Raw genomic sequence first — 14,336 nt, 5'->3', positions numbered from 1 at the left:
TTGTTGTTGTTGTTGTTGTTGTTGTTGTTGTTGTTGTTGTTGTTGTTGTTGTTGTTGTTGTTGTTGTTGTTGTTGTTGTTGTTGTTGTTGTTGTTGTTGTAAATCTTTCATGTCATGATTTTAGCTTTTAAAACAGGAAATAAACCTTTTCATGTGTAGGTATAAAAATTAAAATATAGGTGTTAGATATGTAAATACATTGGAATTGAGGTGGCATGTATGGAAATCTTCAAAGTTAAAATGGTGGTATTTTTAATGAGATATGAAAGATTTGGGTGTTATAAATGTAAGACATTAAAGTGTTGGATATGTAAATATGTAGAAATTGTGTAGACCTAATTGTAATTGCATAGAAAAATTTAAATTTTAGATATCATATAATTAGTACGTAAAGTATATTTTTAAAATTTATTACTAAAAACTGTTTAAAATATTTAAAATTAATATAATAAAAAACCAAATCAGAAACTATTAGGAGAATTGATGGAACTAAAAAAACAAATACCCAGTAAAATTAATTGTAAATACCTTTTTTTTTTTTTGGGGGGGAAAGCCAGCACTAGTGTGATTTTGTTAGTTATTATTAATAGAGTTCAATGTCCCATTGGAGAAATATTTGCGTGCGTAAGAGGCAGAGCTGCGTAAGTCTTATGGGGAGGTATTGGGGGTTATATTCGCGTTATACCACATGTAACCTCCTTGTAACTAGTAAGTTCTGTGCTTCTGCTTTCATATATTTCTAAGTTATAGGTAGGCTACAGGTATGTTACAGGGAGGTTACAAGGGATATAACTCTCAATATTCTTCATGTAACCTACTTGACATAAGCAACACTGTGTACGTCTTACGTACGCAAATATTTCTCGTCCCATTGGCAGCAGGTATCCATTGCCCATATTTGCATTTTAAAAAGTGGATGATTTTCATACATTCCCATACAATTTTATATATTTTAACACTTAAATTTTAATATTCATTTATATAATATTAAAATTTTAACATTTAAATATCTGGCTGATTCTAATTTTTTGAGGGATTTACAAACATACCACACGTTTACATGTAGTCACATGTCTAACATCTAAACTTGAAACATATTTACACGCATGAAACGTAAATCTTTTATATTACATGAAAATATTATTATTGCAAACTTTTTTGGAAATTAAATATACACCTATTCCCGTATAGGTTTATGACATAAATTTATTATAAATATAAATATTAAATCTTAAATATTACAAATATAACATATGAATTGTTTGATTTTTAACCTTCTCTAAATTTACGAAGATACAGCAAAATCTAAAATTTAAAAGAGATTTATGTAAATGCCACCCAAATCCTATGTATTTACACATCTAACACCTAAACTTTAATTTGTAAATTTATATATATATATATATATATATGCTAAACTTTTGATAAGAGATTTAAATGCATAGGATGAGGTTGTATGTATTTAAATGCCACTAAAAAATATCAAGATTTTATATAATAAATATATGAATACATGAAAAATTGCATTCTATAGAACGCAAAAGCACTAATGACTAAAACATGTGCAATTCTTCCATAAGCTCATTTGACACCATCCATTGCAAAAGAAACTAGTTTCATAAAATCATCAAAATTTGATAACCAAAAAATATGCCATTTTGATTCTAACTCAATCTTGAACTACAATTATATCAACTAATCAAAATAACACAACATAAAATAAATAATCAGAACTCAGTAATCTCCTCAATACTCCACCACGTGCAAAAGACTGTTAAAATGACCTAAATAATATACATGCACGCTCATCATTTTGCCCTCCGTATATGTTTACATCATACTAACAAAGACCATCACTTAACCCAACAAATCTTTAAACTGAGACATCACAATCGTCGAAACTTTTCATTGCCTCGAGAGTGGCGGCGGCGGTGTCGGCGAAGCCCAAACGACCCGCCGCCATCCGACATCTGAAAACCATGATAAGGATTAGCGGGAACGGAATAGAGAGGCATGTTGACCGCCAAATGTGGGGTCAACGATGGCGGAATCTGCAACGGTGATGAACCGTAGTTGTAGGGGGGCAAGACGCCAGCCATCGGCCCGTTCGCCTGAATGAACGGTGAAATATTTGCCGGTGGCATTAATGGAGGCATCAACGGAGGTATTGCTGGCGGCGATGATGGCGGCGGTGGCGGGTTGATGGAATCGGGATGAGGGAAAGGGGGAGGCGGTGGCTGTGATGACGGTGGAGTAGTAGGGAGATAGAGGGGGGGAACTCCATTCTCAACCTTGGGCCTCTTGGTGTGAGGAGAATAATCTTCGTTCTTAGATTGATTACCAATTATGCTTTCAGAAGCGAGGGATGAGAGGACATAACTGAGCATCTGAGCAGAGGAGGTGGAGGCGGTGAGCTTCGCCGCTACTTCAGCGGCGGCAGTTTTTTTTCGCTGTTCATCGTCGTTTTGGAGCGAGTTGTCACAAGGGATGGGAGCAGGTTGTTGCTGGGTGTATCTCACGGGTGCGGATTCGTGCTTATAATCGCTGGAAATGGCGGAGGTTTCGGCAGGGAAGGCGGCGGAAGTATCAGAAATAGGGACTGAAGGTTCATCGGGTTTCTCTTCAGGAAGTGGTTGAGATGTGTTACTATTATTCATGCTCTGTAGTTGTAGCAAGATATTGGATGATTGTTCATATCTGGATAAAACAACCTGTGAAATAAGGGAAATAGATGATTAATACAGAAAGTTGAGCACAGTGAAAGGAATATGTAAATTTTAAGGGGCATATACATACATACAATCCTATTATTATGTAATTACATATTTAATATCTAAACTTTACTTTTTTATATTTGTACCATTTAAATCTTTCATATTACATCAAAAATAAAGTTATTTTAACTTTTAAAAAGTGATGCATCTTTTCATGCGTAGGTAAGTGGGTATGTATGCAAAAGTTAAAAGTTTAGGAATGCAAATACATAGGAATTGAGTGGTATGTATGCAAATATCACTATTTTAAAAGAGATTTTGTTTTTTTTTTCCTAGTTTTAGAGGGGGGATAATTTTCTCTGCATTTATATGAAATGATAGTATATTTGGAAATACAAAATGTCTGCAGCCGCACTTATCGTTAGATAAAAACTGATGGTGCAATGCATGGGACAATTGTTGCTGCATTTGATTTGTTTGGAAGGGATTGCAAATTTACTAGAAAATTAAACTTGATATATTACAGTTTCCTCAAGAACATAAAAAAATATAGTTAAACATTAAAATACAAGTAAAAATTTGAACACAAAACTAATAAATAAAACAACATAAAATCGGTCATGATTTTAAGGGGAGAAAAAAGTGCTAGTAAAAGGTGCCAATCAAATTGCTTAATTTGAGAGAATTTATTCATTAATGTTATGAACGATTAAAAAAAAAGTCAGATAAAGCACGGAATATACTTATATATGCACAACTCTCAGTTTGTTAAACTTTTGGTGCATTCACATACATACCACGCAATTCATATGTATTTGCATATCTAACACCTAAACATTCATATTTAAATGCATAGAGCTACTTGAATTTTTTGATATCATATTAAAAATATCACTATTACTTACTTTTTAAAGGCGAAATACACATTTTCATGCATAGATTTGTAAGACCAACATTTTATAAGTGTGAGTACAAAAGTTTAAATGTTAGATATGTAAATGCATAAGAATTGTATACATGTAAATTCAGCTAAATCTTTTAAGCCTATTTCCCCATTTTTAAGGAATGTAGTTGATGAGGCTAGTGTAATGTAAAAAAAAACAAAGAAAAAAAATGTGAAATCAAACCAAAGGGAATAAGTTAACAGTATAACAAAATATTACTGTGAATTTCATGGTTGGATAGAAAACACATCAATACCACCCATAAAATAAGTTGACGGTATAACAACATAATAATGTGAATTTTTTGGCTCAAATTCTTCCTAATCAACTGATTTTTGTTTTCATACAAATTAATTTAAAAACAACAAACTGAATAAATAAAAGAAACATAAATATCATCATTTGACAAATTATAAGTTGTGTATGCGCCATGCACCCATGAAGACATGGATGTCTGTGAAAGATGAATTTCTCTTCTAAGCTGGTCTACGGAGCCCATTGGTTTCAAATACAGTTAATTTAAGAGTTTGAACGTTCCTCAAATTTACGAGAATCCTATCTACCTTATAAAACTAAAATGATAAGGGTTGGATGTTAATATTTTAGTAAACATAATAAATTCAAATCTACACAAATAGATTACATGAAGCATAAATAATTAGCATCATATATTCAAATTGTTAAATATCTTCACAATGAAATTTGCATAAATTGTTTATTAAAGTATGCAAAATGACAAGTATACTTACTGAATTTATGAAATTGATGAACACGTTATTTATGGATATTTAAAATAATTTTAGATAACTTGACGAGTATCTCATTCCTTAAAGTATGCAAATGACAAGTATATTTACTGAATTTATGAAATTGATGAACACGTTATTCATGGATATTAAAAATAATTTTAGATAACTTGACGAGTATCTCATTCCAACAATTGTGTAATATTTATATAATTTTAGAAGAGAATCTAATAAAAATTATATCAAATTAGAGAATACTAATTATATAATTATAATAATGCATAAAACAATAAGCAGAACAATAATTATAAAATAGTTCAATAGCTCTTGGATTGATGAGTAGGCAATAGTGATCTTATAAATCAATGATGTGGCAGCGAATGAGAAAGCAAAAAAGGATGAAAGTCTTAGTGAGTGCAGACCGGAATGAGTGAAAATATGCAAACATTTCACAGTCCCCTTTAAACGAATGAACGGATTTCATTAGTAGAATTCAAATATATATATTTTTCAACTTCTTTAGTATCTAATCTATTATAAAGATCACTAAAAACAGATTTTTTAGCATCACAGATTGTTCTCATAGACTCCTTACGTACCATTTTATATTTTTCTCACTTCTCTAAGCTTTTATATCTAAACTAATTTTTATAACAGAACTTCTTATATTTTATCTTTTCTTGCACATTATTATTCCACCACCAACTATTTTTATTTATAGAAACTTTTCCTTTTGATTCTCCAAATAATCTTTTGTCATCTGTTTAATAGTGTGTTTATTTATTTATCCCACATAGAATTTGTTTCTTCATGAACATCTAAAATCTTGAAATCTTGAAATCTTGAAGTTTATTCATAAAAATAATTTTATTTGTCTTTTAGATGCTCTCATCTAATTCTATGACAATGACTTCTAGTATTCTTTTTTTTACAACTTTTCATCTTAAAATCCATAAGTAATAATCATCGTTGAGTACTTAAATCCTTAGTTGGAATGACCTTACAATCTATACATTCTTGACGATCTCTTCTTCTCATAAGAAGCAAATCAATTTGTTTTTTATAAGCTTCATTATCATAAGTAATATTATGCTAATCTAATTATAAGTAATAATATGTTCATCTCTTTTCTTGAATAACATATTAGCAATAACAAAATCATATACTAAAGCAAAATATAATATAACCATACATTATTCATTAATCACTCCAAAATCGTAGCCACCATGAATATTTTTAAAATCTTCTACCACTCTACCGACATGTCCATTTAATTCTCCTCCAATAAAAATTTTCTTCAAGAGGAATCATTTGTATTAAGTATTCTAGGTAATTCCACAATTTTTTTAGAACCTATATCTAAACCTACTTGAGGAGCATAAGTACTTATAATAATAATATTAAAAATCTTAGTATCAACAATAGTCTTAAGGGTTATAATTATATTTCCAATGCTATAATTTTTACAATGTTATCTTTTAGACCTTTATACAACATCTTTCAATCCCTTATCTATGATTACACATACACTATTTATAGTGCAAATCTTACATGAATATCAAAGTTTAAAACCTAAGTTATCAATTTTCTTAGTTTTTTGTCTAACTCATTTAGCTTCTTGAATACATGAGATATTTATCTTTCTATAAATCATAATATCAACTAATTTCATTAATTTGCCTGTGAGAGTATCTTTATTCCAAGATTCTATCCTAGTATTAATTTCATAGACTAACTTCTTTATTCGCATTCATCCGTAATGTGAGAATCCTTGCTTATTTGACACTACACCCAGACGCTCGTATAGTGGCACTTGCACACTTTTCACTATATTCAAGTTATATGTGTTGCTTCCAGGGGACACCCTAGCATTTACATGATGATCAAAAGGATTCATGTCATAATTTTTTGACAAATGTTACGCTAGTTGTCAACTACCTAATGCAACCCTCCACGTTTCACATCTGAGGTTTGTGACTCGGCAATGACAATGTTATTAACAATATGTTACATCAATAACTTAAGCCATTTCTTTTATTTTATTTTAAAATGTAGAAATTAAATACCTCAGCTGTTGCATAGCACTAACTTTGTTTAACTTTCCTATAATTTTTTTTATGATTTTTTTCATCATGCAACAATTTCTTATTTTATGGAGTTAAAGCTAATAGTAAATTTATATATAATTTTTACTTCATGAGAAATTAAATAAAATTATAATTATATATATTTATTTCGTATTTATTTAATTTGTGTTCCTACTACATACTTTTTAAATTTTCAAATAAAACATTATAATGTCATGCCAAATACATATTCGCATTTTATATTTTCAATAATAGATATATCATGTGTAAGTGTCCTACCGTGTCTATATCCCTGTATTTGCATTGGTGCATCATAAAGTTCAATTCAGATAATAGCTCTATGTTCCTCTTCCCTTCAGAAAGGTGTGAGCCAATTATATTCATTTAAGGTAATTCTTCCTATTGATATGTTGAATGGATGCTTTATAATTCTTCCATTGGGTTCAGATTATCAGCCATAGTTCCAAAGGAACTTAAGAGGAAAGGAAAGTAAGCATCGTTGTTGACCATAGAAATAAAAACTATGGTAGTAATTGGTTTGCAAAGAAAGGACAAAAGCAAGACTGCATTTATGAAAAAAATTAGATGAAATAACTCAATGCAACAATGAAGGCGACAAGATTGCAACAATGCAATGATGAAGACTAATTAAAATAATACAAATAAAAATAAAAGCCTAAAGGATTGATACTATGACAAGATTGAGAAATTTTGTTGTGTTTCATCCCTACATTTTTTTTTAAGAATTTATACAATCCTAGGATATCTAGCAGAAGATAAACACAATCAGTGAATGAAATTAAAAACAAAATAACTATAATAGTCCCACAGATAAGTGCATATACAATATGAATCTCACAAATCATTAAGGGGGAAGCAAAGGGAAAGGGAAGAGAGCGTGAGATTGGTGCTGGTAGATCCCAGCTAGTGAAAATTTAAAGCGTGTTGTTCGCTGTTCCTAGCTGAAGTTGGAAGCCTTGCTGTCCCAGGTGACACCAGCAGGCGGGGGCCAAGAGATGAAACTTTATGGCGTTTGACAGTTAGCTTCATATGAGAGATCTATTATTGATTAAAACTGAATAGAATCATGATAATGAACCATCTAAGGTAGCAAATTAACTCTTCTGCTATCCGTTGGTTTCCATTCAAATTTTTGAAGGCTTATGATTTGCATTATGGTAATTGCATCTTTATGAAGAATTTCTCAATATTACATATTTTTCCTCATATCTTACTTTGCATATAATCTCATATTATAAGATTACCTCAGGATAACTCTAGACAAATGAAGTTTCAGACTGTTTAACAGTTGGGCTTGTTTGTCTGATCAGTTTATTCTAGCAAAGTTAATTCTAATTAGGAAATTCATCCACATATGTGGCATGAGCCTTTGGAAGCTTATAGGTTTAGTTATTTTTAAAATAAGTATTTGGAAGTAGTTGGGGCTCGATTTTGAAATCGATTTCAAGTTTCAAGAAAGTAGATGAAAGAGAGTTCTTTGTTTCAAAACTCGCCTTCACAGAGGTAAGAAACCGGTTTTCTAGTTATTAGGGCTAAGGGATCGCCTTCAACATTGCTTTAATATATGGTCATAATGAATTAAACTTAGTTTAATGATAGTAGTGACTGTTTTTAATATTTACTCATAGTAATAACAAATAAGATAAAGTTCTATATACTTTGATGCCTATTTGTATTGTCTTGAAAATGCTGTCCATTCTAAGAAACTAATCGCTTCCATCAAATTCAATAACTTAAAGGTTACAATATCCTAATATTTTCATAACAAAATTACCTAAAATCTTTAAAATTGTACTTTTTTCCAACAATTTTTTTACTGTTATACAGTTTGATCCTCTAATTCAGCCTACCTCTCCTATAACGCATTTTACAGTAACAATTTTAGCTAGTGGTGCCAGGAGCAAGAAAATTAAGCACAACTGCATTGCATAGGAAAAATTATTTCTAGTTGAGACAAATTATGACGAGAAGATGAGAAAGGTGGTCGAGCACACAGTCAAAAATGGCAACATTGCAAGTTTAAAAGACAAAATGAGACAGGAAGGAAAAAAGGAGGATGAGATGGGTGGGGTGACACACACCATATAAATAGAGATTGGATAACAACCATGACCAATCATCTCCTCATACAAAATCTTAGTTAATTTTTGAAGATACAGAATGAAAAAAGAAAATGATGGTAATTACCATCTTTTGCCAGGGAACCTTGATCTTTTTATGTGAAATGAGAATAAATGAACTTAAAGAGAAAAGCAGTTACAGTTTGAAAACAGTTGAGGACAAACTTCAATATAAAATAAACTTGTCAATTTCATGTCAAAGAAAGAGCTACAAACAAGATCCAAGAGGCAGATGAAAAGCCTTAACCATTGTTATAAATATTGAATGTTAGAGTCTGTTTTGCATTTTCAACTGTTGTCATACCTTCACTTAACAATTGTTTTCATGTTGTCTTTCAACAAAAAAAAAAAAGGAAGATCTCCTAAAATTAGGTAGCTGTAAAAAAACCGACGTCCCGACTTAAACTATATATACATATGTATATATATACATATGTATATATAGTTTAAGTCGGGACGTCGGTTTTTTTACAGCTACCTAATTAAAATTGATTTCCTAACTACAGCTTTACAACCACCATAAAAAGTTGAAACTGCCCCAAATGGACTTCTAATTATTTAAAATATGGGACTAGCATATAGACACATCAATTCATGCAATTTGAACTTGGCCTTTCTCCATTCTAAATTTATGTGAAATGGCTACATAATTTCCACTAACTGCGAAAACTCACAAGACTTCAGCCATATTTCCATCCTTTTCTCTTACCACTGCCTTAATCTGTGGGATCCCTGTTGCCTAATCATCAATATCCATGGACAAAATAATTATTATTCCATGATTTTGTATGCTTCCTATTAGAAGCTCACCCACAATTATACGAATGCTATACAAATGTGAGAATTAAAGCCTAATGTCTCCAATTTTCTTCATGATATTAGTGCCTTGGAAACTTTTTATATTATTTTTCATAGCATTTAGCATTGTGGTGCCTAGAACATACAATCCTTCATTGTCGCAATTCTATTTCTTTCATTTCCCCTACTTTTCTGTAAATACAATCTTCATCATTGCATTTCCATAAATTAGTTTCAACTTGAAATGAAGAATATCTTGTGACATGATGAACTAGGTGTCCAAAAAAAGGAATAACATATGGAGGTTCCATCAGAATTTGGCCCAAATAAAGAGTAAAAACATGTAAGCTAACAGAAGGCATTTCATGGGTAAAATTAACCTCTAAGGCATAGTTTCGAAGGTTTATCAAGGTAATGCTCAATATGTGATACACAAAAATTAAAAAAATTAAAAAAATTAAACAAATGAGACCATATCTTTCTTGTGAAATGGTTTCAAGAAAGTTATTACCCTATTAGTTATATTGATAACATTATCATAGCAGATAGTGACTAGAAAGGAACATAGAATTAAAAAAAATTGCTAAAAAATTTGAAGTCAAAGAATTAAAGAAGCGAAACTCTATCCAAGGCATAGTAGCACACTCTCGATATGGAATTTTCATATCATAATAAAAATACATAATACAGAACTATTGAAAGAAATGAGTAAATTAGGTTGCAAAATTTTTGACCCCATCGAATTCAATCAGAAACTCGGAGACGCTTTTCAAAAACAGGACAGTAGAAAAAGACTCCAATTAGAGAATCACACATAAACACAATATATAGAAAATACTTATCAAATACTAGGCCTAGCATTACATACATTGTTCATATGGTGAGTCAATTCATGCACAATACTAAAGAATTACATCTTATGGTAATATATAGCATTTTACTATATTTTAAAAGAACCCCAATCAAAGAAACTATATGCAAAGGGGGAGGGAGGAGTTTGATTTGACTCTTCAAACATGCACAAATGCAGATTACATGGGTTCTATGGCAGACAAGATGTCAACTTCAGGACATTACATTCTTAGAGACAACTGTAGGAATTACAGAAGTTAAAAACACAATATAGTTGAAACGAGGTGTCTCCAACTTACGAGAACACGTGATTGCGTCTCCACACAGGGCGCGTCAATTTCCACATCTGGATAGTTCGGTCCAAGCACGATAAGGGCCAGCCGATCCTTCTAAGAAGAGATTTCCTTCCTATTTGGAGTGGGTTTCACTTCTATTTAACCTAGGCTATATTTGCTTTTAGTGTTTTAGGTATGCAATTTTTGGATTGAGTTTCTATCAAGAAAGCCACTGACGTTTCTTTCTCACTTTGAGGGTTGTAGCCAAATGGAGTGGTGCTGACTGTATCACGTTCCAAGATGGTGAATATCTTCAAAGAGTCGAGTGGTACTCTAGCTGTATCTCGCTCCTGAGGTGGTGATTTACCCTGCCCCAGTTCCTCCGCATCCCACCCGCTTCGCTGTCACGCATTCCGCCTCGTTGCAGGCTGCCTCGACAGTGCCACGCATTCCGCCTAGCTGCAAGCTACCCCGACAGCACCCCTTTTACTATTCTTCTTGGAAAATCGTCCCTGTCTAGCGGGGTTTCGCAGCGGGGTTTCGCCTGTTCCAGTTGTTTCCCTGTTGTTTATGCAATTCTAGTCGTCACCAACCTCCGTCCATCATCCCAGATTTGGTTGTCTCCTCGGGACACCAAGTCTTTGTTGTTATAGACGCTTCCAGACCTCCCCACCAATCAGGCTTGTTGTCACCATCTGCAACAACAACCTCCACATATCCACACCGATAGACGCCTCCCATGTGCCACCGCCACTTCATTCCTTATTGCCACTAGACCTGGTTGTTGGGTGGGTGGCCCGACGAGCCCGCATAAGCTCGCTTAGAGCGAGCAGTATTGGCTGTAAAAAAATAAAAATTTAGCAGGCCCTTACCCGTCACTGCCTGGCCTGAGCCCCTCTTCGACTTGGTCAAAGTCCACAATAACCAAACCTAACCCGCCCACATAATACCTAGTCTAAAAAAATCCCAATTTATTATTTACTCATTCGTTGATTGCCAGATTCTCTATTTCCCTTTCGCTCGCTAAATACAGAAAAATTTGGATTTTGGATATGTGTAAATATGTAAATCCCAATCTCCCAGACTTAGCAAGTCTTTTTATTGTTTTACTTATTCTTTGGCGGCTTTAATGTTCAAGGCTTTCTTAAGAAAGCTGCTCATGTTCATGTATTTACACAAACTGTTGGGCTTCAAAACTGCATCTTATCATATCCGTCAAATGTTGAGAACTGGATTTTGGATATAAATATTGCTATTTACAAAAATCAACACCACCTTGCATCTATTTTTTAACATCTCACCAAAATATAGAAATAACAACATATAATGTCCTCCTTTTTGCCAAAGATTCTTACTGTTGGTTTTATTTTTTGTGTATGATTGAGAAAATAGAACTGTTTCAACTTGAAATATCTTTTTATACATTCAAAAATATTTTTTAAGGCCCGTGGACAGGGCCAGCCTGGCCCGGACATAGAGTGAGCAGGTTTAGCTATGATTTTTCAAATAAAAACCGGTTCAAGCCCAACCCAACACCCAGGAATCTAGTTGCCACCACCCAGGAAAAAGGCCCTCCACGTCAATCTCTATCGCTTGCTTGTTGTTTGGGAACCTAAGAAACAACTGCCTTACTGTTTTCGCTTGCTAAGCAACCATTTCCACCACTCAGCCACCTTCTGAACCTGCACCGAACATCTCCACCACCCCTTTGATCCAGCCCTAGTTTCAAGTTTGAGTCATGTTTTTCTTTATTTCCTGTTTTTGAATGTTTTGATTGTAACTCCTACTTGATTTCAATAATAAAAGTTGCATTGCTCGTTGACTCTTGTATAATATGGTAGCAAGATCTAACATCAATCACACATAATTTTGTGCAACATGATCGTGTAAAATATATTAAAGTTGAAAGATGCTTTAAAAGAAAAATTTGATAGTGGTTTAAAATGTACTCCACTCGTAACCATAGGTAAACAATTTGATAACATTGTCGCTAAAAGATTATCAGGGGCAATTGTTCATAAGTTATTAGACAAGTTTGGATTGGATGTCATCCATTCATTCACTTGAAAGTGTGTGAGAACTTTAATTTCCGCCAACTGTGACTCATGCTCAACAAGGTTTATGCCCATCTTTTCTCCTCTTAACGCCACCTCTCTGATATGTAGGACCCCTATCTATGAACTATTACAGTTATATTATAACAATTTTTCCCTTATTTTGTATATTTTCCATTAAAGCAAACTTGAGATTATAAAAACAGTACACAAATATTGGAATGAAATACTAAGACAATTCTCATCAATTTCTTAGTTCCTATATAATATAATAGATCAATTCTTTTAATTCCCAATCACTCTGTCAATATCATTAAAGAAATGCGCTTGATGCTCACAAGATATTAGAAAAACGGAATTGAAAAGAATAATTAAGATTATGCTTGGCTTTCTATACAATAGGTTCAGATTTAAAAGGTTGGCATAGTTAATAAGGAGAGCTTACCTTGTTCTCCAAATCAAAAACTTCAAATAATGGTCAGATACAATTGGAAATATGAATTACTGGAAAATTTTATGAACATGCATAGTTGCAGAATAAATAAAACAGAATTTCAGAAATACAGCTTTAACTGCCACCGCCAAAAAAAATATTTTTTTTAAAAAAAAGTAAAAATTAAAACATTGCTTTGAAGTTTTAAAACTGCTTAATGCATACCTGAAGCTGATCATGGACCTGCTCAATCTTCAATTCCTGTATAGTCACATAACATATGAGAACAAGTTTCAAAGCAGGACACAATAAAGAGCAACGAAAACAGAAAGAAAACCATTTGACTCACCTGCTCGTGCAGTGCTTCTCTTAAATGAGACTGTAGGGTTATCCTCGATGATTCTGCAACCTTTAATTGCCCAACACAGTCTCTTAGAATGTTGTGCCAACCCTTCAACTCCTCGATAGCTCCAGATCCACCGATACTACCTATCAGTAGTTAAAAGAAGGGCAAGGTTGTTAATAAATTACATCACAAAAATAAGTCAAAATAATACTATTATCGTTAACCTTATACCTAGCATCGGGGTTTAGCATTATGAACCAACATTTTCAATTGTTTTTGCAAAGTACTACACAAGTTGTTAAACATATTCTTTGTAAATCCTTCCTACACAAAAACATTACCTTAGGCCTACCTATTTCCCCTCATAATCATTTGATAATAATTTTATTTGTGCCTCTAAATTCTACCCTTCATTGAATATGTAAAAGAGTCTATTTTCAACAACCTTATCTTCCATAGATGCTTCAACAATTATATCTCTAATGTAATCATTCCTTAATCATAACTTAAATTTTATCATCCATCCACCTTAAAGTTCTCATTTCCTTCACGCTCAACCTAGCTATCAATAAGTTTTTTTAACTTCCCAATGCTCAAATCCAAGCAATATAACAACATACTTGCAATTTTATAAAAATTACATTTAGGGCTCTATGATATCCTCTTATCACATAATCCAACTAGACACTTCATTTTTTTAACAATCCATCATTTAACTCTAGATGTCATATCCTTATTCATATGCCTATTCTTCTAAAAAGAGATTCTAGATACTAAAACCTATCACAAGTAGGTATCACTTTATCCTTTAATAAAATTAATGGATAATTGCCAACATAATAGTTCAGTAGATTTTTGTATCATATAGTAAACAAGTTTTCCTAACTTCTAAGTCGTCTATCTTTTAAACATTTATCTACATTATTATCTCCTCTATTTTAATAAA

The 14,336-nt window shown here is 32.4% G+C and overlaps 1 protein-coding gene across 2 annotated transcripts in view; it reads right to left on the bottom strand.

The window, feature by feature from the left end:
• Positions 1–1,665: 1,665 nt before the first annotated feature.
• Positions 1,666–14,336, bottom strand: part of LOC110031907 (regulation of nuclear pre-mRNA domain-containing protein 2) — a 30,200-nt gene continuing 17,529 nt past the window's right edge. The window contains exons 6-8 of one of the 2 annotated variants that reach the window (XM_020735342.1): positions 13,394–13,533; positions 13,270–13,305; positions 1,666–2,711 (exon numbers count right to left, since the gene is read on the bottom strand). In XM_020735342.1, coding sequence (XP_020591001.1) covers positions 1,887–2,711; positions 13,270–13,305; positions 13,394–13,533 — 1,001 coding nt within the window. In that variant the 3' untranslated portion in view covers positions 1,666–1,886. The remainder of the gene's footprint in view (positions 2,712–13,269; positions 13,306–13,393; positions 13,534–14,336) is intronic. The other variant, XM_020735341.1, reaches the window with a different exon arrangement.

The sequence above is a fragment of the Phalaenopsis equestris genome, unplaced genomic scaffold (assembly GCF_001263595.1).
Source record: "Phalaenopsis equestris unplaced genomic scaffold, ASM126359v1 Scaffold000865, whole genome shotgun sequence".
Taxonomy (NCBI): Eukaryota; Viridiplantae; Streptophyta; class Magnoliopsida; order Asparagales; family Orchidaceae; genus Phalaenopsis; species Phalaenopsis equestris.
This window is presented reverse-complemented; position numbering and strand designations above follow the sequence as displayed.